Source organism: Phytophthora parasitica (genome assembly GCF_000247585.1).
Source record: "Phytophthora parasitica INRA-310 unplaced genomic scaffold supercont2.33, whole genome shotgun sequence".
Lineage (NCBI taxonomy): Eukaryota > Oomycota > Peronosporomycetes > Peronosporales > Peronosporaceae > Phytophthora > Phytophthora nicotianae.
Genome location: NW_008649019.1, coordinates 113873 through 137581, shown reverse-complemented (window position 1 = coordinate 137581; position 23709 = coordinate 113873). Strand labels below are relative to the sequence as shown.

Sequence of the window (23709 nt, the reverse complement as noted above, 5' to 3'; positions counted from 1 at the left end):
CGAAAACTTGGACGCGACTCAAATCGAGATATGAATGCGTCGGTTCATGTGGATTTCTGGAAATCCGCTGCTTGACAAGAGTCGCCTCTTAGCTACTATTTTTCCCCTGCTGATTTGGAAAAGGGCACTTAAATAAATGTTTGTGTTGTCAATACTACGACGATGTTTGTCTTTCACTAACTACTATCACCGTGGCAAACTCTTTTCCAATCAAGTGGCTAGCGACGACAACGGAATCTAAATGGAAGTGTAGCTGGAGAGCATTTACACAACTAATAAAGGCACTTCATCAATTATTTCTTCACGTTTCTACAGTGCTCCAAGCCTAAAGCGACGCACCCTGGTATCCTTTAATTATTTTCTATTCAGCATTTTGAAGGTGGAAACGCTGCCTTGACAGCTTTCGAGTTTAAGAACTGTAGAGCTCGCTCGACTGCCTGTTCACCACTCTTTTGTGAAGCCTCACTGCCGCCTGTGCAACCTTCAAACGACGTGATGCACTGCAGGAGTTTGCGTTGGAGTTGCTCCACGTTCACGGCTCGAGGACAAAGAGAGATATTTGTGCTCTTTTGTTGACGAGCGACGTCGTACAAGTGGACGAGTTGATGCTCCACTATACCCAAACTCATCAACTGCATGTACTCAAATGCAGGGAGGAAGAAGATACTGGTGAGCAACGTACGTCGGTGGTTTGTACGTGCTTTCCCTTCAGTCACAAGCCGCTGTAATTGCTCAACACGGGAGCGGAACGCCTGAAGTGATCGCTGGCAACACGTGATGATCTCCATCATACACGAAGCCACACTGAGTCCGTCTTGATCGCTCAATGCGAGCAGGTTCCGTTCCATTGATCTCTCCAGGAGACTCATAGAGCTGCGACCTGATGAGTTTTTTCCGTCCATTAGCGCGAGGAAGACACTGCTTCGACTCTCCGTTGCATTTGAGCGGTGATTCGACTTGAAATCACTACAGATTCGATCTGCAACGTCGCGCAATTGACGACCGAGTTGCCTGATCAGTTGCGCAAAGGTTTTCTTCTTTGTAAGAGTACTTGCTTCAGGCGTAGCAGTCCAATCTAAAGCTGTAAGAAACCCCACGACTCGGTCGGTTTTCTCCACTAACGTAAATTTGACGCCGTCACGGGTTTGGATCGTATCAAAAACAACTCGAGTGAGGCTTGAAATTTTTGTAGTTTCGGCTCCATGATTGTGGACATCTTCCAGGTGATAGGTTGTCCAAAGTGAACGAAAAGCAGCAAACTCCGCTGTCACGCAGTGGACCGCACTCAGAGCTCGATGCAAGCGGTAGAATGGGTGAAATGAGCTTGAAGTGGTGGTTGTAAAGGACTGTAAACACTGACGGACGGGAGCAGAGGTTGAAAACTTGGCAGCTTCATGCGCAATGTCTTGTCCTCGACTGGTCTCGCAGAGTAGAACGAGTGCTTCTAATAGCAGTCGAGTTGCTACTGAGATTGTAGTAGTACCTCGACTATCGAGAAAACTCGACAAGTTTGCTTCTCCGTGGCAGAGTTTAGCACGAAGGTTCGGTCCGTTCGACATCATAAACAGATCCAGAAGCACCGCTAACGAAGCGAAAGGCAGTTTTTCATACAGAGCATTCGCCACTGACCCTGCAACATCAGTCTCTTCACTAGAGCTTCCTTCTTTGTCAGTATCCCGAAGCACAGCAGGATGTAGCAACACCTGGTGTTTATCCTTTTGACCGAATCCATCCAACGTGGAATAATACGCGTCAATCTGAGCTAAGCCGTAAGCACTCGACAATCCTGCACGTTCCTGGTTCACACGAAGAAACTCAAGCCGAAGAGCATGCTCGAGTACTGGAAGCACTGCAAATAGGAACCAAAGCTCGTCTCCTTTTACCACCAACATCTCAATGGCTCGTCGTAGTAGATTCGACCTTCCTAATGGAATAAATGGTGATGTCGACCATTTACGTATCACTTCATCTCGCACATAAGGAGCTTCCTGGCGAAGCACAGTGGTAAGATCCTGATGAATCTCACCATTTTCTCCATAAATCATAGTAAATCTAGAATCAAAACTATCGATTCGAACGAGTTCCGTCTTCTCAACTATTCCCCCACTCGACAGTTTACCAAAATGCTTCGGCAGCGCCATGATGAGCAGCAGTGTGAGGCATCCAAAGCACTTCGGGAGCTCAAAAGGAGCCAGAAACCCATGCCAAGCCAAGTTACGTAGATTTAGCCCTGATGGCAGAAATAAAATCTTCAGCAAACGTGACAAACCTTCCGGTAGTGTGGCAACCAGTATGTCTGAATGCAACAAGTCTCTCAGAATCATATTTTTCTTCCGAGAAGTGACCAATCCACTCGACGTTGATCTTTCATCGTGTAAATCATACAACGTCTTTTCCAAGACCGTGACACCCACTACAAAAGCCAAGAAATACTCTCCACCGCGTAGCATCGCCTCTATCTGTTCCAATGAACCTGAATGAGCCAAACCACGAGCTGCTAACCGATTGCGACTTTCCCCGTCAAAATTTATAGCTTCACTAACAAATTGTTCAGCTTCCATTGCTAATGCCCATGTCGTCTCAATTGCGTTGGCGATATCGTTGGCAGCTTTAGCGTTGGCTTCGACACAGCTGAGCCACGAATTCCAGTCTAAAGTCACGATTCCGTCGGCGTCCACGCGAAATTTCGGTAAACTCGATTGCAGCAATGAACGGGTCGAGCTAGACAATCTCCAGTATGAGTTAAACGCGTCGTTCACTGCAGAAGACAGCGACGGTCGGTACATGGGCGGTGGGGTTGAGATTGGCTTCATATGAGCGAATCGCCTGTGAAGTAACGAACAGAAGTAACAAAATATATTACATGTGTAAGAAAAAACATTTACCATAAGCTGCAAGTCTGGTATACTAGTGCCATAGAGCTGTAATTATCCTCTAGGAGTCCGTGGAGAATAATGTGTTCGCTCTTCATCCATCGTGCACCCTTCCTGTCGATTAAGATGTAGCCATTTTATCATTTCCATCGCATTCCTTGCAGCGATGTCCATCGCCCGTTTAACAAGCGTTGCCTCGAAACGACAGAAATACTCGGAACGCCGTTTTCCAGAGGCGTCTGGTAGAGCTATTTCACTTGAAGAGGTCCTTCTTGTTCACGACAGCAATTATGGATGAAGAAGAGCAGCTTGCGTTCTTCTTGGAATGGGATGACCCGCAGTCGGGTCTGAAGAAGGGCTACATCATGCACTACCACGGAGACAACACCGTCGAACTCGTACGCCCATTTTGTTTGTTTTTCGTGATATGATGTAGCTGGTTGGGAAATATCGTAAAGATAATTGGCGCATTGTGATGTTGAATTATGTAGGTGGAACGAAAGACGAGAAAGGTCTTCTTAAAGCGTATCCCGATCCCCACAGTCACTTTTGACGATCTCTACGTTGGGAGCTCTATCACCGTGTAAGCCGCAAACAAAACTGAGAACTGAGCTAACGCAAGAAACTAATCTTGTCATGATGTAGGTATTCTCGACAGCTCACGATCATAGAGCCTGCCAACGAATTCACACGGAAGATACTTCAGCAGCGAGAAGACAAAGCCGTTTTTGTCATTACACCAAACGGGTATTCTCAAATGGGACGTATTATCCAGCTCATCGAACAGAGCGGTTTATCTGTGCGCGATATCCGAATGGTGTATCTACAAACGTCTCATTTAGTAATGCTCCAAACATTGGAGGCGATCACCGACAATAACCAACACGGATCACTGCTTAGCGATGTGTCCGTGCTGGTGGAAGTCCGACTTCCAAAATCGACGGCGATCGACGATGCAAAAATGAAACTGGAGTCTATAGACACTGTGCTGACCATCAGAACTGGGCTGGAAGCCTTCAGCGGGAGGGATGTCTTTCCTACGACAGCTGTGCTAGATAACTGCACTCTGTGTCTCATTCGTCCACGAATTGTCCGTGAAGCTTGTGTGGGCGAGATACTTGATGTTATCGTTACAGCAGGCTTCGAAGTATCAGCTTTAAAGCTCGTGCACTTCCAGATGAACGAAGCCGATGAACTTTTTCAGATTTACAAGGGTGTTGTTCGTCAGTATCATGTAAGTATCCCAACTTTTGCGATTTTTAAGGGTTGCAACTGACTAATTTCATCCGACAGGAGATGCTCAAGTACATGTGCTCGTCGCCATGTCTAGCGCTCGAAGTTCGTGGTGAAGACGTGGTGCGTCGATTTCGCGAGTTTTGCGGTCCATTTGACGTTCAAGTCGCGAAAGCTTTACGACCTGACAGTCTTCGCGCCAAGTTTGGCCGCTCCACAATTTACAACGCACTCCACTGCACCGACTGCCCAGAGGACGGAGTTCTCGAATGCCAATTCGTCTTTAGATCGCTTTCATCGTAATGACAACCACCAAAACCAACATGAAGAAATGAAGACGGATTTGAAAAAAAAATCAATCGATTTGTCTTTGACTTCTCAATGGGTTTAACCACAGCCCGACTCCGTAGACTGGTACGCGAACTCGACAACCTTGCCATCCTTCGTACGACGGAAGCGAGTTTCAACGGGATCGAAGCCCTGTTCCTTCGAGTCGTACAGTGCCCAGTACGGCGTAGGAGCCGTGTAATCATCAGCAGTGAACGGCGTGCCATCCTCGTAGTACGTAGCAATGAGTTCGTGGAAGCGCTCGTAGTCAATCCACGTGTGCCACACACCGTCGCGGCAGAATTTCTTCTTGGCAATCAGCACACAGTTGGAGTGGGCGTGCTCGGACGCCAGAGCGTAGTCACCACTCACCCGGTCGCACAAAGCCGAGCAGAAGCCGCGTACTTCCTCATGCCACGGCACGTTCTTCATAGTCAAATCGGAACCATCCGACTTTCCACAATACGTCACAGCCTTGACTTCGATGAAGTCGGGCTGGCCGATGTTGATGAGTTCCGCGTAGTTGTCCAGTTCCTCCATGTTGTAGGATTTGACCAGCGTCAAGCGATACACAGTACGCTGTCCCTTGTGCTTGAGCTCTTTCAAACAAGCGAGGAAACGCTCCCAGAAGTCCTTAAACAGCGGGCGATCGACAGCACGCAGCGACTCCTTGGTAGCGGCATCAACACTGACATATAGCTGCGTGATCGGGTCCAGCGCAGCAATCTTCTCGGGGAACTGAGCGTTGGTAACTAGGAAGGACGAGATGTGGCGGTTGTGGAGCTGCTTGCAGAATTCGTTGATCTGCGGGTACATGATAGCCTCACCAACAAGGGACAACGCGCAGTGACGCACGGTGAAAGCCTCATCCCATCGAGCAGGGATCAATCCAGGCAGTCCCTTGAGTTCCTTGATCATGTTCTGATGGCGTTCAATCGATCCCTTGACAAGAGTCTCAGCGTCGTCTGTCTTCCAGCGCCACACACGACCCACTGGATTTTTGTGGTGACGCCAGCAGAATACACACTTGTTGGCACATGCTAGGCTGGGTGTCGTCTCCATGCACTGGTAGCTCGTAATTCCGTAGAACGCATGCTTGTAGCAACCTCCACGTCCACGAAGTTGGTGCTTCGTCCATCGACAGAGCTTCACAGCACTGTGGGTGCCGATAATCTTGTAGCCTTCCTTGGTAAGCGCCTTACGTTGCATCGGTGTAACCATCTCGCGGGACTTGCTCGCTGCTTCCGACTCTTTCATCGACTTTCCGATATCCTCTACATCCACCATACCGCTGTCATCGTTGGCGTTTTGTTTGCTCTGCTCTTCGTCATCGGAGAAATCATCCACCAAGAACTGTTCATTCATCAGATCTTCTTCATTCAGCTCCACAGTCTCTCCATTCGCTTCTGCCTTCTTAGCTCTCTTCTGACGACGGAACTCCTTCTGTGACAGCCACTTCTTCCCAGCCTTATTAGCCTTCACAGGGCTGCTATTCTTCTTCAGTGCAGCCACGGCCTTCTCGGAGCTGTGCTCGCACATTGCAGCCACGAGGTTGTCCATCCAGACATCGAACTGCTTGAATTGGTCCACATTATCGTCGCCCAGACCCAGAGACACAAGGGACGGGGAGCCTAGATCTGACAGATCGCGGTCCAGGTTCTTGGCTGCTGTGCCGTAGTCCTCGTCGTACTCTGCGTTTCCCAGTCCAAAGACGGCGTGCTGCACGCCGTTGAGCCAACTTTTAGACACACGGAAGTCTTGCGTCATGTCTGTAATCCAATTGCAGAACATCTTGGCGTCCTCGGGTGGCTGGCCATGCGTCCAAGTGGACAGAATAGCCACCACAATGGCCTCTTGCTCGAGATTGTCCTGGTCGTAGTCCTTCATGTTCACGACACTCGTCTGGAAATGGAAACCCGAGATGTTGAGCGCGAACAAAGTTTTCTCCAGTGTCTCGGCCATCGTCTTGGATGCACCCGTTTGCGTGCCGTACAGAATGCGCACAGTCATGGGCTTAGGCTCGGAATTGGTATAGCCATTCTGCTGCGGCTTCTTCTTGGCCTTGCGCTTAGGTGACGTACTAGCCACCTCACTGCTGCGAAGAGCGCGAGGATGCGTCTGCAGATAGAGCAGCACTCCTACCGCAACGAGCAGCAGGCTAGCGCCGGCACTAGTAGAAGGCGACAGCATTTTCCGGCGGCTCTTGATGAAGTGAGCTGCTCACCACCCGAACAGTTTAACAGAATCAGATCTGATCGAGACATAATTGTCTTCTGATTCTGCCTCGAAATGGTCTGCGACTAAATTGTAAATGTATTTTGGTCTGCAATTCAATTTCGAATTGTGATCCGCCGCCTGTGGCTGTGCTGGTCTCTTCGCCCCCTTTGCCACACAACCGTCTAACAAGCGCTTCGGATCCTCTTAACTTCAGAGACTACAGAGACAATGGCCAGCAAGGGAACGTCGTTGTGGCGCATGGCGGGTGTGTCGTACCTGCAGTACGTGAACAAGTCGGCGGGTGTGCTTCGTGCTGCCCTCAAGGAGCCTGTCAAGAGCACCGTCGAGGCCCGTTCCAAGGTTGAGTTCGCTGGCTTCAAGTGGGCCAACGGCGACCGTGGCGAGCGCGTGGACATCGACTCGATCAAGACGATCGCTGAGGCATTCAAGAAGGCGTAAGATGCTGCTGTCTATAGCAGTTGAGAACGTTAGCTTCAAGATTTCCAAGAAAAACAGAGCGTCAATGGAGTGAGAAGATGAAGGGGGCGGGCTACCTCTATGTGTCTCTTAGTGGATCAATGGTGAAGTTTTCATCCTTCTCTTCTTGCTTCTTGACAGATAACTAAATGCTTTGAAAGGCTCTTGTAGCCCGATATGTTTCGGACGCCCCCATGGTCGTTGTTTCTTCATTAAATGGATGTGTATTTAGATTAACTTAGGCAATATGCATGGATGAGATGCAGACAGTGGCGAGACACGAGCGAATCTGCTGAAACGACACAACAAATGGCACGGATAGTCTGCAACGTCGACGAGTTAATGAAGATAAGCGTCTCCGTCCATCACGCGGAGATAAGACGCACGCGCATACTTGTGGCGTCTGTACGAGTCCTTGGCGTACTGGTATCCTAGCACTGGCGGCAGCACTACAACAGCAAGTCCTGCTCCGGCAACAGCCACGACTGCTGCTACCCCTACGATCGCTGTCTTGGTGACGACACGCATTGGCGCCCAACAGCCGTATTTGCGGCTCTTGGAGCGCAGGAAACTCAGCGGTAGACACAGTGTTTCATCGTGGTTATCCCAAGAGCACAGACACGACCAGCAAAACTCCTGGTCGCACTGGAAGCACTTCATGTGCGAGCATCCGCCTTGCTTTTCGATGACAGCTTTACAGCTTGGGCACGCTCGCACATTGTGCCGCTTCTTCCAGTGTCCAAAGCGCCTCTCCACACGACGACACGTCGGGATTTTGTGGAAGTCTCCGCCACAACGCATACACGACTCGTGCTTGCATGCCTGGCATTTGACTCTACGTACAGTGGAATTGAGCGGCTCATCCAAGACGGCGCAGCAACCAGCACGCGGGCAGAAACGGATACCGACCTTCTGGTTCTTGAGGAACTTTTTGTACTTGGTGAACGTATCAGGCGACACCAAGGCTTCAATGAGCTCCTCAGATAGCGGACGTGTACACTGTGGTGCTGGACAGACCATCTTCTTCTGCGAGACTTCGCCTTCCAGCACTTTGTACTCGATGTACCAACGTGTGCAACTGGCGCAAAAAGATCCACAGCATGAAATACACACGTGCGCTTGAAGAGCGTCCAGCTTGTCAAAACAGATCTGGCATTCGCGTCGTCGTGTTATGTCAATGCTGTCGCTTGAATCCAAGACTGCGATGTTGCCGCCAGTAATAGTGGCAGGAGCGGACAAACTCATTATCGGGGCGTCCGCTCGCGGCTGTTCGTCGGAGTCGGGGCCTCCTCCGAGTAACGCACTGCTGGAGATACTTGCTCGAAGTAAGGAGGACGCGGCGGAGAAGGCTGCCACTCGAGCGTTGAGTTCGTCTAACTGAGCGGCGTCGGCTGTGCCTCCTTCTGCTTGAGCAAGGGCTCGAGCAAGTTGCTCTTCTGATTCTTCCAGGAGTCGGCGTAGTGAGGCCGTCGATGATTCTGAAGACGAGAAGGACGAAGCGGAAGAGGATGCTGGGCGACGGCTCGAACGAGAGTGAGATGATGGGCGCTGCTGCTCCTGGTAGAGCTCGGCCATGGCGCTCTCGTGCAGAAGTCGGATGGGGCGCGGACTGGGAAGCGACGGCTTGGGCTGTTCGTCGTCGAGCTTGGAGAGACTCGAGCGCTCCGCCTTAAGGCGGCGCAGGTGAGTCTTGCCGCAGAAAGTTCGACGGCGCATCGCGATCTCCATGGTCGAGTCTCTTGCGGCTGATGGACGGCGGAAGAGCAAATGCCGCGCTACCGGAGAGAGTCTAATCTGAGCTCAGTACACTTGACTGTAGGCAAGTAAGTTGCCGCACACTTGACCTGAGTTTTCTCCACGAGTGAGACGTTCCATAGATACATCTCTCACTTTCTGTTTTTGGACGTGACGTTTCAACTGTCCGTATCCAAATAGTCTTGGAAAATGTATTCAATCTTCAACCTGTAAGGATGAAATTTTGCGGAAAACTGCACTAGACACTTTTTTGCGATGTTGTTTTGTGAAACGGTGAAGTCCGTCATCTAAGCTACGCTGAGGTCTGTGGCAATGCGGAGCTCTCCGGTTCCACAGCTGCGGGCTCCAATGCGACGGTAGAGAGTTCCATAGTTGACGAGTCTGCGGAGGCGCGGCGCCGAAGCAGCAGCAATTTCACGGGCGGGTTTGTTGGCGCTGAGTCCGACTTCTTTTGTTGCAATTTCTTTGAAGGGCTCTGTCGGACTATTACGCGCGCAGTGGGCGCCATCTAGCAAAAACAAAACACTAGTCAGATTCCGTTCAATGCATTGCTCACCGCTGTATGGACGTACTGGGGAAAGCGGTGCGGTCACGCTGCCACTACGAGAGATGCGGCTTCTTGAAGGCGACAGCAAGGTCTGCTCGCCGTCGGCATCACTCGCATTTCGCGCCCTATACTCGCAGAAACGAAAAGAAGGAAGATGCAATACCCCTGCGGGTTGATCAGTCCGAACTCGTACTTGGCAGTCAGGAAGGAGCAGAACGTACTTTTCAGCCTTCATCGCCTGGACCTCTCGCTTCTTTTTATCGTTCTGTATGCAGTTCAGACAAGAGTCAGAAAAATACCAGGTCGCCAATGTCAAATGCTTCTGATGCGTCAAGCTCGCCTTTTCCACCATCTCTTCGAAGCTCGAGCTGGTGCCATACACCTCCGGTCCGAAGAGCGCTTCTAACACCAACGCAGCACCACGGCGATGATATATCGATACACCGTCAACACGCGTCTCCGTCCCCATTTCATCAACTGCTGAACGCAAACTGAACCCCAGGCCGAGACCTAAAATACTAGGCCGCTTGCCTTTAAAAGGGCCAAGCAACTGCAATCGAGCCTTATTATCGAGCTTGACGACACCGTTGTCTTGGTGGAAAACGAGCGGATTGCCCGCTTCATCCGAACCAGGAAGCATATTGGTCTTGTAGCCGGCACCCCAGACAATTGCTCCTGCTGTGGCGTATGCTTTGTCAGTGAGTGCTTGAGAGCCCTGCTGATTCACTTGGAATAGCCTGACACGCACCTCGCGCCCTGATTTCACGCTCTTGAAAAGCCTTTTGGCGTCTTCCCGCAGCCCCGTGAAGGTATTCACACAACCGGATCGATCAACTCGACTCGCATCGACACCGTCCACCTCAGCTTCCTTCTTGGAGCCATAATAACATCGAACTGGAGATCGATGCAGGATCATGATGTCCTTGGGATTAAAAATCGACTTCGGCGATGACGTATCGTTTGCTCCCGCTAGTGATGTGCGCTTTACCTTTGCAATAGTGGAAGTAGCAGTCTCACATTTCTTAATGGTGAGGGGGGAAACAGGCGCCGCGGCTGTCACAGGTGCTCCAATGCTGGCAAGTTGCGGTGTGGCGAAAGGAGTCTCGCTATCCTTATTGTTCTTTTGCGGGTCCGATAGAGATTGCGTCTTTGGGCTTCCTGGAATTTGTGAGACTTTCCTCGTAGCAGTTGCTTTTGGATCCATAAATTTGTTTAACAAGAGCCACGCCACCGAAAATGAGCTGTGAGACCCACCGACAATGCAGACTTTCCGCTCGCCTGTAGGCAGTGCGAGGAGGTGCTCTTTGAGTTTTGCAAACCCGTCCTCCCGCAGACAGGAATCGGAGGCAAATAGCTTGGAGTGATAGGCAGGGTTGTCTAGGGAAGGCAGCTCTTGTGTGCCTCCCATTGCCAATATAAGGTGCTCTGTGTGAAGTATTACGGTATCACCACTGCCATTAGTCCTTTGAGCCTTCACACGAATAAGGCCATTCTCCAGAGCTTCGTACTTGACTGCTGCCGTATGCAACAGAACTTTGCTGGTATCAGAAGCTTTGTCAGAGATTTCTTCGATCAGACACGCTCCAACACGACGCAAAAAGCGGCCAATTTCCGTGAGATTCCCGGGCGCAGCACCAATTTCTTCCAAGCGCTTGGCACTTTCGTGAACGCGCACTTTCTCCAGGAACGTATTTTTAATACTCTCCGGTGGATCTAGATCGGGTTTCTCGTCGAGGACGCTGGCCAGTAGACCGCATGCGAACGTGTTTGAGTTGATGATGTATTCGCCTAAATTGCCACCTCCAAATGTTTCGGCACCGCCTGAATGAAGGACTACGACGCCCATTTGCTTGAATCCAAGTTGAGTGCTAAGCTCGGTATCCTTCGTCGTTCCATGCTTGTCCGGATTCAGCAATCGAGGTAGTAGGCCTCCACGCGCCGCTCGTACAAACACGCCGATCCCTGCTGGACCTCCACCCACAACTACAGCCTTGTAAACCTCTTCATTGATAGCCATCGAGATCGAATTGGTTTCAATGTGTCAACAACTTGCTCCCTTCCTGTGATGGAGTACAAACAACTGTTGTATCATCTTGAGCAGCAAGGTCGAGCAAGTTCAGCGTCAATGGCATATTCATAGAAATCTAAAAACGTATCAGGCTCTGACAAACCTTATGCTCTGCCATACATATCGCGACGTTGCTTTTCTGGACTCATCTCGTCTTCCGCGTCTTGGACGAAAAACGTGGTGGCCATAGAGGTGTAGAATAGCTTGCTCGTAACTGCGGATCTGAGCCCAGTGGGGTGCGTAGAACTGACCGACCACTTGATATGCGGGCGCGAACACTGCGTGATACGGGCGTTTGTTCAGTCTTCCGACGCTTCTTAGAAGGCGTTTTGATCCCCGGCAACCGCGAGGTGGGATTGCGGTGGCGCTAAACACCAATTAATCGGAACCACAGTAACGTTCAACTCATGCACCTAATAGCTTTATCGGATGAAAAGCGTAGACTTACAGCTTCAGATTCAAGTCGACTTGCCAGCTTTTCTCGTTGAGACGTATCTTTAAGTTCGAAACTAGGCGTGTTCTGAAGGCGTGCTACAAAAGTAGAGGCAGCAGAGATAAGTTCGCCTTGGTATTCATTATAGACAACCGATGCACGTACCTGATGTTGCTTGTGAGCCTAGATTCGTTGGTGTGCCTTCAATGTCTCCCCAGGTCATCAGTGGGCTTGCATCCACACCAGGAGCAATGAGTGGTGTCATCGGCACTAAGGAGTAATCCTTTCGTGAAGACGCTTGATTTCCTCCTGATTCGGATCCATCAAGCTATTATAGTGTAGCCACAACAAAACGCACAGAATGCTGTTAGATGGAATAGTTCTACTACAAGAAACTGGCAGCTGAACGACTTACTTTAATATCATCTGAAGAAAACCTGGAGTTAGCGTAGACAGTCTTCTTTCCGGGCCTTGGCGGTAGTTTTGACTGCGACTTTGAACTGTTTTCGAGTAACAACTGGTCTCCTGGATCCGCTTTAACCTGTTGCATGGAAGCATTGCGTCTGTTAGAAACTTCGTCTCTCGATAATTATCAACAACACCTACTTGGCAGATATCTCGCGTTGCTTCTAGCTCAGGAGGGAAGAGAAGTGGGTTTCTTGCGCGATATTTCCACGTCTCCGGAGCACTTGGCCTATAGTCTTTCGGACCTGAAAGTGTCAATGAGCAGCAGCTACAGTGATAAGCAAGAATTCACAATCGTGAAGCTATATCAGTGATTAACCTTTCGAAGCACAGGCTTCGTCTGCAATCTGCCGCTGCTCTTTTGAAATCCAAGTCCCGTTCGTCAACAAGTGGAGCTTGGGGTCGCCTTTTTCCTTGTCATCGACGAACGCCCAATGGTATCGTCGTTGATGGTCTTTTACCGCTTTTTCTTGCAGCTCATTGAATGATTCATTGTCCTCGGAAGTATGGGTCGCAACAAAGCGATTCAGCGTCATGGAAGTCTTCGCACTATCGTCTGAATCTTCACCCTGTACTTGATCATCAGCTGAATGCTCCACTACGGGAGTAGGTTGGTCCCATCCTGAGTCACTTATGTTGCTCCATACTGATACGTTGCCTCGAGAAGTAGACGCAACACGCAGTGTTGTGTCAGTCCACGGTAAACCTTCTTCTTCGCCTCGTAGCAGCTGAAATGGTAAAGTAACAGCAGCCAAAGAACCCAGTTTTGTTGGCTTTTGTGACACAACAGACTGCAGTTGAAACGCAAGAGGTTGTTAGAAGCGCACCTTTGTCTGCTTCTTGAGCTTGGGTAGGTCTGGGAAGAAGTCGCGCTCGATAATCTGGCCTAGCGCCTCCACATACTCCTCCTCCTCCAGCACGACCTTCTTGTTCATTTTGGTTTCAAAACAGTGACACTCAAGGAGAAAAAACGTTATTTACAAATCTGGAACGGCAAAACGACCATCACTCTGGATACCTCAACCGAGAAATTACATTCATTCGGATTCGTACATGTCATCGTACACTGCATGTGCTGCAGTAATGATATCGGCAAGATCTTGCGGCATGTCTTGCGTCACAGCCGACGTGGGAGCTGTGTCGTCCAACAGTATTTCGGGTAAAGTGCTGGACACGATAACTGCGTGAGGGATAACGCAGGACCAGGACTGGCACGGTAGCTGTGAATTCGCCGCACCTGGACGACACGTGCAGGTAGCTACACGAGGATCGTCCTTTCCGCAGTGCACGTTGTCAGCTCCTGGCAATGACGGGTTCAGCACACGAAGCGTGTCTGTTGGAAGCGAGTGGCGCACCATTCGGATCCGAAACTCGTTGCATGAGCGAAGAAGCAGCAGCAATTTGGAAGACGAGATCTCGATCTTCAGTTTTTCGACCACATACCGGTGCAGTCGGAATAGTGAAGCGGATGGGATACACACGCTACGAAGTTTTTCGACAAGCTCATCTTTGTCGATGCTTCGTGAAAGCCTTGAATGGCTAGCCAATGATTCTTTGCTTCCCTCCTTCTTATCGACATTTCGTGAGCGGAATCTGCGGATGATCTTTGGGGTTGCATAGAGTGTCTTGACGTCCTTGCTCATGTCTTGGCTGGAGAGTGCTATATGTGTCTCGTCCTCTCTGTTTATCTCTTCCATTGTAGATGGCTCCTCGTGTTTTGGTAGACGTGGGAATTGTCGGCGAAGAACTTTGACAGGAAGTGTCATAAACAGTTGCATCGACTCTGTATCGTGCTCAGGAAGAATAGCATCCACCGGTATCGGGAGTGTTCTAGCCGTTGGTTTATCTGTAGGTTCATCCTGTGCTGTCACTCCACTCGGCAAGCTGTCCATTCAAAACAGAGATGTTAGGTACAAGAAAAAATAACGAAGAGACTGTGGACGTACTCGGGCTGAACGGCAGTGCCATAAGACTTCGTCTGAGAACGACCGGATGATACTCGATGAGAAAACAGATCTCCCAGGCTGTTGAGCTGGTAAATGCTCGCAGATCCAGGGTTTCCCTCCCGCAACGCGCAAATGCCCGTTAAATGGGTATATTCTCCGCCATCTTCCATGCGCAAATCCAATGGTGCGTCAGAAGCAACAATCTGCTCGGTGCTAGATCGTGGAATATCTGAATATTCGTCGTCGTCCCCGTTGGAGCGTAATGGGGTCAACGACATGACCTTACCGCGTTTCCTCTTCTGGCTTCGCTCGAATGGGAAAAGCGTTGTTACTTTCGTTCTCATTGAACTCGATACGATGTATCCTTCGCAAGTAGCCAAAATAAGAGGTTAGTGTGTGAGTTTTGCTTCGGTTCATGACCAAATTGCTTGCCTACCTCGTGAATCGTTGGTGTTTCTTGACAAATTCACTTCGCCAATCGCTCCAAACGAAAACTCCTGCTCGCCAGAAAAGCTTTGCGGTTGAACCCACGATATGAGAGGTTGTCTTGCCATACGACTGTCCAAAAGTTCAATGGAAACACCCGTGCCAACAGCAAACTGGAACGGATTGCTGAAATATTTGAATACACAAGCGCAATCAGTCCGAGGTTAACGTATTCGTAGGATCACAATTTAGTCCGTACCTTGCTCTACGCTTCACGTCATAAATCGTCACGAAAGTGCCTGCGCCCGCCAGATCAAACAGCTTCCTTGAGTGTTGCGCTGGCTGTCGGAGATCAAGGGCATTCAGTGTGGCTCGATTTGCTGTCCAGAGCACGCATGGATGGCTGAAAACAATGCGATTAGTGATGCTATCAGAACATCAAACCACATTTCGTATTTACACACCTGGAGTATTCACAGCGTAAAATGCGATCCGATGCATACGAGTCTTTCTTGACAGTTTGGACTCCTCCTTCTGGATCCCAGCGCCGAACCGTGCCATCGCTCGTAACCACGGCCAACTCGGCCTCTGCGTGAGGGCTTCCAGAAACATGGTTAATAATTCCAGGGAAAGAGAGCTTGGTCTTGGCATGCATCTTCCGCACGTTGTCACGGGTAATACGTGCTGGAGCTGCGATAATTGTGCAGTGCGTATGACCACGTGCAGCCGCGATTATCTTTGCCGTACTGCTGGAATGATACGCATCTCTGCTTCCCATCACTGTAAACTGTCGAATAGGAGACCCTGTTTCAATCACAGTGCTTGAGCATGGCGGGTCATCCTTTGTTTCTCCTTTGCTGTACCATGCACACGCTTGCTGTAACACATGCCCTGTAGGATAAAATATCACATGACCGTCCTGGCCACAGTCGACTCCAGTAATCGCATTGCCCTGCCACTTGGACAAATTGTAGCAGTCTACTTGTGGGCTACGGAATACAATTGTTCAAGTCAACGACAAGTTTCCAACGCAGCAGCAGTGTCTATCTCAACGTACGGGCATTCGTTCTCCAGGAAGTCCATCATCAGATCGTGCGGCACAAAATGGCGGTAGTTGGTTCGGTAGAATGCCGCTTGTGAATACCAATCCATCCCCTTCATAACCTTTAAACCTCCATGTTTGGGTAGCAGCTTTTTACGCTGATGTGGTCGCAGGAACGCGTAACCCAGTGCGTTGCGAACATGCAGACGCATCACGCCGATCGCATCCACCGCGCAGCCGTCTGGGAAGAATCGACGACGCGCATCATTGATCAGGTCGGGCTCGAGCGGCACATGGTCCGGGTCCGTGCCTGCTAACGTCACGCCGAGTCCATTGGAGGCTAGCACTGGCACAGCATTGGGGTACACAGCGGTCGCCTCCATGCCAATTGACACATGAGCTGCTGGTGTCCAATCTGTTGTGTTTCGTCACATCTGATTGGTGAAAATCAATCAAGACGAAAGGTCACAACAAATTGTAGCCATCTCAGACAGTTGCCGTTTTGATCAAATGCGTCCGTTGCAACTAGAAAGTGGCGTCGGGGGGTTTCAAGGGTTCTTTTTCCTTAGCTCGGTGCTTCAGCGTTGCCTTATACAAGCTCATTTCGGAATTTGCAAGACCACCACCAAGCGAGACGACACTGTGAAAAAAAAGTTTCCAAGATGCGGATCCCTGCCATCCTCGCTGCGCTTGCCTCGCTGATGCTGAGTGCTGTCAGCGCAGATACCTCGACGGACTCTGAGCTTGTGATGCTCATTTCACTCTCGCGTCATGGTAGTCGTGCACCGAATCCGACGGTCAAGGCTCACTGTCCGAACAATTTGCCAAATGTCAAGGCGTATTCGGTGCCGCTCGAGCAGCTCACTGAGCGAGGAATGGAGCAGATGGAGAAGGTGGGAGATCATATCCGCGAAGTGTATGTGAACGAGAAAGGTTTCCTGTCCCCGACGTTCAATGGACCGGAAGACGATCCGCACTTCGAGGGATACTTCCGAGCCGACGCTGCAAATCGATGCGGCCAGAGTGCAATCTCAATGGGCTATGGACTGTATCCCGAGGGTACTGGTCCCGACGGATACGCACGACAACCGATCCCTGTGTACATGCAGCTATTCGAGAATGAGCACGACTTCACCGCGAACGGACCTTGCTGGCCGGTCATGTCGGCGAATAACAAAGCGTACCTAAAAGGAGGAGCCGCGGTTGCAATCGAGAAGCACAAGAAGACACTTGAAGCTCTTGCTGACATTTGCGGAAAGGTCTTTTACACTGGTAATGATCCGGTTACGGCGATCAAGGATGTGAACGACATGTTCCTATTTGACCAGGACGAGGGTCATGACCCCGCTCCCGGACTCACACCCGAGTTGTTAAGGGATGTCTCGGAGCTCGCGTTCCAGCATCTTCTTGAACGTCTCTACTCGACGCCCACTCAAATCACTGTGGCCATCGGAGGATTCCCACAACTTCTAGTGCGAAATTTGCGTGAGGGCGCTTCACCAAATCGGAACCCGGAGAGTCCCAAATACCTATCTTACCACGGCCATCGTGAGCTCATGCACGGTTTGGGCTTCATGATGGGCATGAAGTTCAACTTTGAGGGTCTGCCACAGTACAATGGTTCAACGCCTCTGCACCCGGCGTCGACGCTGTTCTTCGAACTGTACCGCAAGAGTGACGACCACTTCGTGCAACTGTTCGTATGGTCTCCCTTCAGCCCTCGCACGGCGGTCAAGCTCGACACCTGCGAACTCCAGTGCCCTTTGAATGAGTTTACTGCTATTATCGAGAACCATATCCAGTCCACCGGTCCATGGCAGGATCTCTGCGACTACCATCCAGTGAACGTTCCTGCGGTCAAGACCGTCAAGACTCCCAAGCCCATGAACGTGGTGGTGAATGACGCGACGATCGTCGAAGTGAAGGAAGAGGCACAGCCCAAACGTACGAGTGTTCTGTGGTCAATTTTGACGGCCGGTGGTCTAGTTGCCCTTGGTGCAGTCGGGGCCACAACGTTCCAGCGCTACATGAACCGTCGTGGTTATCAGTCTTTGTGACTGCCATCTGATAACTGATAACATAGACCACACTTTATTGGCTTAAACAAATTGAATTTGCCTCTTCATTGGTTGAAATTCATATTGTCTCACAAGTCGCTTTTCAAATTCAATTTCTTTCGAGTCAAAAGTGGAGAAAGGGAGGACAGTGTCAAATGCCTCCGACTGCTGCCTCGTTCCTTCTGCAAGCGGCTCCATGGGTCTCGTTGGATATTCGACGGGGAAGCGTAGCAGACATAGCTCTACCCATTCCTTCTATTGCATTGCAGAAGAATGACGATCCGCAGGAGTGTTTGTTGTGGCAATTCCAGCTCCACGAGTACGATGTTGGTTTTCAAGTGCTGGAAAATGGGGTAGTTGTGCAGGATTTAGGGCGGTTTAACGCGGCGAAGCAAGATGACAGTGACCCAAATACAAACGCAATGATGGTGCCACATCCGCTGCAAGTTGAGCCTATGGAGTCGACGATGGAGGGCAGATTCGACAATATCAAACCAGAAAGCGTGTACACTTTGCGTTGGGACAATTCCTACTCGTTAGTGCGCCATAAGCAGGTGCGGTATCGGTTCCTAATGACATCAAACCGTGTCGTTGCAGCTGCGGAGTTGGCAGTGCAAGAGTCGCAGTCGCGTTCGCAGAGAAGAGCGAGAAGAGCGGCAGCTGGATTGCCACTTCCTCATTTAGCAAAGACATTGGAAAAGGAGCGTGCAATGAGTGACGAAGAAAGAAAAGTGGGAAACGAAAGAATGACAGCGAATTTGGAGCAGGCGGTGATGGACATTGTGTCGATTTTCATTGCGAAACCTGACAGTCCACTGCATGAAGGAGCCGTTCGGCCATTCATATTGGCGCTCGAAGCTGTTCTGTGCAATGGAATCAAGGTATGCCCACTATTTTTTTTCGTGTATGCATGTATGATGAGTGGCTCATTAATGTGTTAAAACGTAGGAAGAATTTCTGGATGTGTGGCCAGAGGCACCTTTCTACGAATTTTTACTGAAGACGCAACACGTGCTGCGCGACGACATGGGCATCGTCGCCGAAGTACAAGCAGGAGAACCTCCGTCGAACTTGCAGTATCTGGGATGGAACAATTCTCGCTCCTTTTTACTGCTGACTTTAAACAAGGGAATTCTACAGCGTGCATTCGAAGTACGTTTTGTGGATATGGATGTGGGTCATCAATTTGTCACACTTTTTCTAATGTTTCGATATGATAGAATTTGAGCAAACGGAGAGTGGTTGTGGAGAAGTTCTATGAGCCAAAAGCCCTTTTGTACAAGTATGAGGACGCCCGAAAAATCGCTTCATTTCTCAGTGCGTTGAATGGAGTCACTTTTTTGCTAGCTGCTTATCCTCCTGACGAGTGTAGCGACGAAGACCAATCCCAGTTTCCACGCAATCTCAAGCAATGCGCCCCAGAAGCCCCACTTCTTGGCAACGAACTAGCTTTTTATGATGACGTGCAAAGTGAAAGCAGTGTGATGAAGTTCATTGAAGGAGATCCTGACGAAATGAAGCAACTTGACAATTGCACCGTTCCTCGGTACATTCTTCACGGTGAACCATTTCAAGAAACTGTGATTGGGTACGTATTCGATACTCCTTAATCTAACTACACAATTGTTACCAATCTGTACCATCTTTTTTTCACTGTAATGCAGACGCTCTACATTTGAGCTGCTCTCAATCTCTGAGGTTTCGGGCGCCCCCGTTGTCTTAGCGCAGCTACGCGTCCAAACGCAAGATATTTTGCTCTCCGTCGCTACTCAAGATGGTCAAGATCTGACTAAACCAATACGTTTATCAGCTTTGGACGAGTGGATTGAACTCATCGTGCGATTTAAGTCCAGTCCAATTGGAGGTCTGACACTGAAACTGGACAACTCGTACTCTATGGTTCGATCAAAACAAGTTCAGATTCGATACTTGTCCGCTGATACAGCCGCGTACGTAGCGGCATGGGAAGGGTGTTTGGAAATGGCTCAATCTATTTCGTGGAATCACGCTTCGCGGGCCGGAAGTGAACGCTGTGCCGAATACATGGCGTCATTGCATCAAAAAGAGGAGACGGAAGTGATACTTCAACGAAAACAAGTGAGAGGAGAAAGCAATCAAGACATGGATGATGGTATTATGGGGTTCCGCTCCTCGCTTCTCTCTAATCCTGTGTCATATATCGGAGGTTTACTATCAAGTGAAGGAAATCCTGAAGCCTGCGACCAGTGTCTGACCCCGTTCTCATTCTTTAGCCGACAGCACGAATGCCCTTGTTGCAAGAAAATCGTGTGTATCCAGTGCTCTCGTCATCATGTTCAAGTCAACGGAAAGGGTCAACAGTTGAAAGTCTGCGATGGATGTTTCATCAAAGAAAAAGAGAAAGAGGTGAGTACCTTGAGTCGATTACTGTTGAAGTGTGCAGTATGCGTCTAACATTTATGGTTTTAGCGAGCACGTATTGCTAATATGAAGGGCAAAAGTGCTGGTGAAAGTGGTGAACGACCAGAGTACGCTGCGCTTCGCAGAGACCCTGCTATGGACAAGTATTTCAAGATGCTTAGCTTTGGTGTTCCATCCAGCGGAGTGGCCCAAAAAATGACTCAAGACGAAATGACTTCGGATAAAATTGCAATATTTGTTGCAGGTCCTGAGGGAAGCACTGCTTCCGGTTTTGGTCGTACAACAAGGTGTGTAGGTATTCAGCGATAGAGTAAGTATGCACTGTACTGATATTGTTTTGTGTTGTGTCCATAGTAAAAGAGAACGATCGGGTAGTCGTGGTTTAAATCGACGTGACAGCACCTTTCGTAAGGTTTACTGGACTAATTTGGACTCGGACAAGGCCAACGAAACTATCTGGTCTCGTGTGACCTCAAGGCGAAAGACTGCTCCGATCACACTATCGCCACAGGATTTTCAAGAACTGGAATATCTATTCGGAAACCGAACGGCAGCGTCACCTTCCCAGTCCAAGGTAACCAGTGCAAAAAAGACCAGATTCTCGGCTCTTGATTCACGAAGATCCAACAACATTTCAATTGGATTGAGCCAATTCAAGGCCGTTGGAGGGGCGGCGGCCATTTTGTCAGCATTAAAGAACTGTGATTTTGAATTCCTCACACTCGACCGCTTGACGAATCTGCAAGACATCGCGCCGAACAGTGTTGAAGTGAAGCGTTACACCAACTTCAGAGGATCTCGTTCACGACTGGAACCTGCAGAAAAGTTCCTGGTGGAAATGTGTGAGATTCCTCGAGTGACGGAAAAAGTACGACGCTGGTCTATGAATTTGAGCTTGTTGACTGACATGCTTGCTGTTTTGAATGCAGATTAATGTGATGTTCTTTGCTTCACAATTTCAACACCAGCAGCAAGAGTTGCGCAACCGGATTCGGGTGATTACCCAGGCCTGTTACGAAATCCTGCAGAGCGAGCGCCTTGCCCGGTGCTTCGAATTGGTATTGGTGATTGGAAATCTTCTGAACACCGGCACAGAACTTGAAGGTGCTCACGGTATTACGCTTGCTTCTCTTTTGAAGGTACGTTTGTCTAGCCTTGCCTTTGATCGTTCCAGCGTATGTTAATTGAATGCTCATATTGCTACCCTTAGCTGTCAGAGACCAAGGCTATAGACCAAAGTATGACCCTCCTCCAGTTCATCATCAAACTTATCCACGTAAGTGTCCCGCTGTTGGCTTCTTACTGATTCGTTGAACTAAGTATGTGTGATTTTGTCGTGTGTTAGAACCGCGGTGAAGGTGATGTTTTACTATTTACTAACGACCTTAGTACATTGATCGACGCGAGGAGATACTCTAACGTGATCTGCGACTCTCAAGCACGATCATTGCAGCAGGAAATCACCAAGCTCGAGCAAGAGATTAAGGAAGACATGGTGGAGGATTTGAAGCGATTCAACAAAGCTGAGGCGCTTAGAAAGCACCAATTTGAAGAGCGAAAGGTTCAGCGGCATCGCCCAGTGGTAATTCAGAGTAACAGAGTGCCCAATATTCCGCAAGAAGGAAAGTCAGATCCTCAAAATGTCATCCTCGGCGCAATTCGACAGCGAGGCTCAAACACGGTGGTCGATTTTGGGGTTCAAACCGTGAATAATGGACTCACGTCGAATAATCCGCATGCTGCTATGCTATCTGCAATCCGTAGTCGTGGAGGAGCAATTGATACGAAGTCAACTGAGGAAAACTTATCAGCCAGAATAAGCGCGGGTGAAAGGGGACATGCTAGCTTTGAGGTGGATCGGGATGCTATAATTTCGTCCGCAAGTTCACCTCATGCATCACTATTGAATGCCATTCGTAGTCGTCCACAAAACGTACGAGATGAAACAAACTGGAACGAAGATAATTCAGTGCGCTTGAGTGAGGCAGTGCGAGCATCAAGCGCGAGATCGTCGCTCCTAGCTTCTATCAGAAAGTGTGAACAACCAACGTTTAATCCAGATAGCAATCATCGCTCATCCATCAAGCAACGCCGTTCACGTGTGGCAGGTAACAGCGATGCCGGGGCAGATCAAAATGGTATATCCACTTTAAGCGGTGACTCACAAGCTGCACTGTTAGCAGCGATCAGGCAGCAGGCAACGAAACCAAAACAAGAAATGTCAGACATTGGTGGGGCTAGCTCCAGCAAAGCGAACGAGAAATTTGAACCACGTCAGTACAAGATGAAGAGCAAATTCATCTCAGTCATGAGAGAGCGACTGATGAACATCAAAGCCGCATTTGAAGACATTGAGATGGATCTGGAGACATTACATTCCGTGTGGGACGGCACAGCTCGGTATTTGGCGGAAGACTCAAATGGATCGTCGACCGAGTACGTATTCGGGCTGCTGAACAGGTTCCTTCTTGATGTCAAAGTCGCCAAGACGCTGCTTTTCCGAAAGGGGCTCAGTTTCGTTGGCGATGCCAGCTCACTTCTTCCACACGCTTGTAAGTGAGCGTGTTGAGCTTTGTAGGTTTAGTGGCAATGTCTTTTAACGTGTAAGTGTTGTTGTTACAGACGTGGGGAGCATCGTTGCGACTAAGTTCGGCTCCGGGGTAATCACGGCACTCCGAGTTACTGACAAGCGCATTGAGGTCAAATTTCCCTGGAGTCGAGAAGCATATCTGGAGCCTTCCTCCATTTTGTCTGTTGGTAGTTTGGTGCGTTGTCGTCGATGGGGTGTTGGGATTATCCGCGAGACTTGCTACGATGTGGGCTTCTGTGAAGTTCGGTTTTCGTTTGGATACGGCAAAGTTCGTGTCGAGGATTTAGTGCTGGAAACTTCATCTAACAAAGAGGAGCTGCGTCTCAAGTTACTACGTTGTGGTTTCTTCATCGGCGATCCTGTCGTCACGCCATTTGGATGTGGCCATGTCCAGTCAATTCGTGGGAAACCTCAAAGCTCCACTGCTGTGCTTTCAGTCGGTTTGTTAGCATCGGAGCCTGATGTGTATGGTGGTGAACGAGTCTGTTCAGCGGTCGCGTTTGTGCCTGCAAGTCATGTTAAACGAAACTATTGAGATGCAGCAGGCTATAGACTCTCGTCATTGGCACAAGAGAAATAGAGAAGTCGCGGTTACCATTTCACCGAGGAAATGACGTCTCGTTCTTTACCGGTGGTGACTCCAAAGTCACGAAAGTGAAATAGGCGTCCTAGAGATCCGCGTCTACCGCCGAGGCGCAGGCTTACATGATTATCTTTTGCACCACTACCTAGCGTCCAGCACGTCCCCGTACTCATAGCGCACGATCTTGCTGTCGATGTAGTCGTTATGTTCCATGAAGAGACAAATGAAAGGCAATTTCACAAAAGTTACAAATATTCTTAACCGAAATTA

General features: G+C 49.5%; 10 protein-coding genes across 13 annotated transcripts; 4 read left to right on the top strand and 6 right to left on the bottom strand.

Moving 5' to 3' along the window:
- Positions 1–268: 268 nt before the first annotated feature.
- PPTG_13480 (hypothetical protein) lies at positions 269–2896 on the bottom strand. The gene has a single exon (XM_008909184.1). The coding sequence runs from the start codon at positions 2886–2888 to the stop codon at positions 366–368; it is 2523 nt and encodes an 840-aa protein (XP_008907432.1). The 5' UTR covers positions 2889–2896; the 3' UTR covers positions 269–365.
- A 3-nt stretch (positions 2897–2899) lies between these two features.
- Positions 2900–4409, top strand: PPTG_13479 (hypothetical protein; the record flags this gene model as incomplete). Its single annotated transcript, XM_008909183.1, has 4 exons — positions 2900–3271; positions 3365–3456; positions 3519–4107; positions 4167–4409. The coding sequence occupies exons 1-4, from the start codon at positions 3164–3166 to the stop codon at positions 4407–4409; spliced, it is 1032 nt and encodes a 343-aa protein (XP_008907431.1). The 5' UTR covers positions 2900–3163.
- On the bottom strand, positions 4093–6660 carry PPTG_13478 (hypothetical protein). The gene has a single exon (XM_008909182.1). The coding sequence runs from the start codon at positions 6621–6623 to the stop codon at positions 4494–4496; it is 2130 nt and encodes a 709-aa protein (XP_008907430.1). The 5' UTR covers positions 6624–6660; the 3' UTR covers positions 4093–4493.
- A 101-nt stretch (positions 6661–6761) lies between these two features.
- Positions 6762–7616, top strand: PPTG_13477 (hypothetical protein). The gene has a single exon (XM_008909181.1). It carries the CDS (start codon positions 6879–6881, stop codon positions 7107–7109), a length of 231 nt encoding a protein of 76 aa, XP_008907429.1. The 5' UTR covers positions 6762–6878; the 3' UTR covers positions 7110–7616.
- On the bottom strand, positions 7467–8855 carry PPTG_13476 (hypothetical protein; the record flags this gene model as incomplete). Its single annotated transcript, XM_008909180.1, has 1 exon — positions 7467–8855. The coding sequence occupies one exon, from the start codon at positions 8853–8855 to the stop codon at positions 7467–7469; it is 1389 nt and encodes a 462-aa protein (XP_008907428.1).
- A 1084-nt stretch (positions 8856–9939) lies between these two features.
- PPTG_13475 (hypothetical protein) lies at positions 9940–11446 on the bottom strand (the record flags this gene model as incomplete). Its single annotated transcript, XM_008909179.1, has 2 exons — positions 9940–10107; positions 10178–11446. 2 exons carry the CDS (start codon positions 11444–11446, stop codon positions 9940–9942), a joined length of 1437 nt encoding a protein of 478 aa, XP_008907427.1.
- Positions 11447–11642: 196 nt separating this feature from the next.
- PPTG_13474 (hypothetical protein) lies at positions 11643–13330 on the bottom strand (the record flags this gene model as incomplete). The annotated part of the gene is made up of 7 exons (XM_008909178.1): positions 11643–11864; positions 11946–12028; positions 12096–12258; positions 12346–12471; positions 12537–12640; positions 12715–13123; positions 13223–13330. 7 exons carry the CDS (start codon positions 13328–13330, stop codon positions 11643–11645), a joined length of 1215 nt encoding a protein of 404 aa, XP_008907426.1.
- A 102-nt stretch (positions 13331–13432) lies between these two features.
- PPTG_13473 (hypothetical protein) lies at positions 13433–16192 on the bottom strand (the record flags this gene model as incomplete). The annotated part of the gene is made up of 6 exons (XM_008909177.1): positions 13433–14279; positions 14342–14705; positions 14778–14953; positions 15027–15170; positions 15232–15756; positions 15825–16192. The coding sequence occupies 6 exons, from the start codon at positions 16190–16192 to the stop codon at positions 13433–13435; spliced, it is 2424 nt and encodes an 807-aa protein (XP_008907425.1).
- Positions 16193–16471: 279 nt separating this feature from the next.
- On the top strand, positions 16472–17930 carry PPTG_13472 (hypothetical protein; the record flags this gene model as incomplete). The annotated part of the gene is made up of 1 exon (XM_008909176.1): positions 16472–17930. One exon carries the CDS (start codon positions 16472–16474, stop codon positions 17864–17866), a length of 1395 nt encoding a protein of 464 aa, XP_008907424.1. The 3' UTR covers positions 17867–17930.
- Positions 17931–17956: 26 nt separating this feature from the next.
- PPTG_13471 (hypothetical protein) lies at positions 17957–23705 on the top strand. Of its 4 annotated transcripts, XM_008909173.1 has the most exons (12): positions 17957–18747; positions 18815–19018; positions 19087–19454; positions 19531–20251; positions 20315–20373; positions 20446–20553; positions 20621–21134; positions 21196–21405; positions 21477–21542; positions 21612–22374; positions 22450–22818; positions 22889–23705. In XM_008909173.1, the coding sequence occupies exons 1-12, from the start codon at positions 18022–18024 to the stop codon at positions 23389–23391; spliced, it is 4611 nt and encodes a 1536-aa protein (XP_008907421.1). In that variant the 5' UTR covers positions 17957–18021; the 3' UTR covers positions 23392–23705. The 4 variants fall into 4 exon arrangements, with proteins under 4 accessions (XP_008907421.1, XP_008907420.1, XP_008907422.1 ...); XM_008909172.1 differs by having other exon boundaries at positions 20315–20553; positions 21612–22818; XM_008909174.1 differs by having other exon boundaries at positions 20315–20553; positions 21612–23705.
- Positions 23706–23709: the final 4 nt, after the last annotated feature.

What these genes read in the sequence shown, in the direction of transcription:
- PPTG_13477 (XM_008909181.1), top strand. Translation starts at nt 6,879, where the DNA reads ATGGCCAGCAAGGGAACGTCGTTGTGGCGCATGGCGGGTGTGTCGTAC.
- PPTG_13478 (XM_008909182.1), bottom strand. Translation starts at nt 6,623, where the DNA reads ATGCTGTCGCCTTCTACTAGTGCCGGCGCTAGCCTGCTGCTCGTTGCG.
- PPTG_13480 (XM_008909184.1), bottom strand. Translation starts at nt 2,888, where the DNA reads ATGGTAAATGTTTTTTCTTACACATGTAATATATTTTGTTACTTCTGT.
- PPTG_13471 (XM_008909172.1), top strand. Translation starts at nt 18,022, where the DNA reads ATGCCTCCGACTGCTGCCTCGTTCCTTCTGCAAGCGGCTCCATGGGTC. An exon ending in GGTTTTGGTCGTACAACAAG is followed by an intron (nt 20,554 to 20,620) that starts GTGTGTAGGTAT and finishes TTGTGTCCATAG; the next exon opens with TAAAAGAGAACGATCGGGTA. An exon ending in CGCTTGCTTCTCTTTTGAAG is followed by an intron (nt 21,406 to 21,476) that starts GTACGTTTGTCT and finishes TGCTACCCTTAG; the next exon opens with CTGTCAGAGACCAAGGCTAT.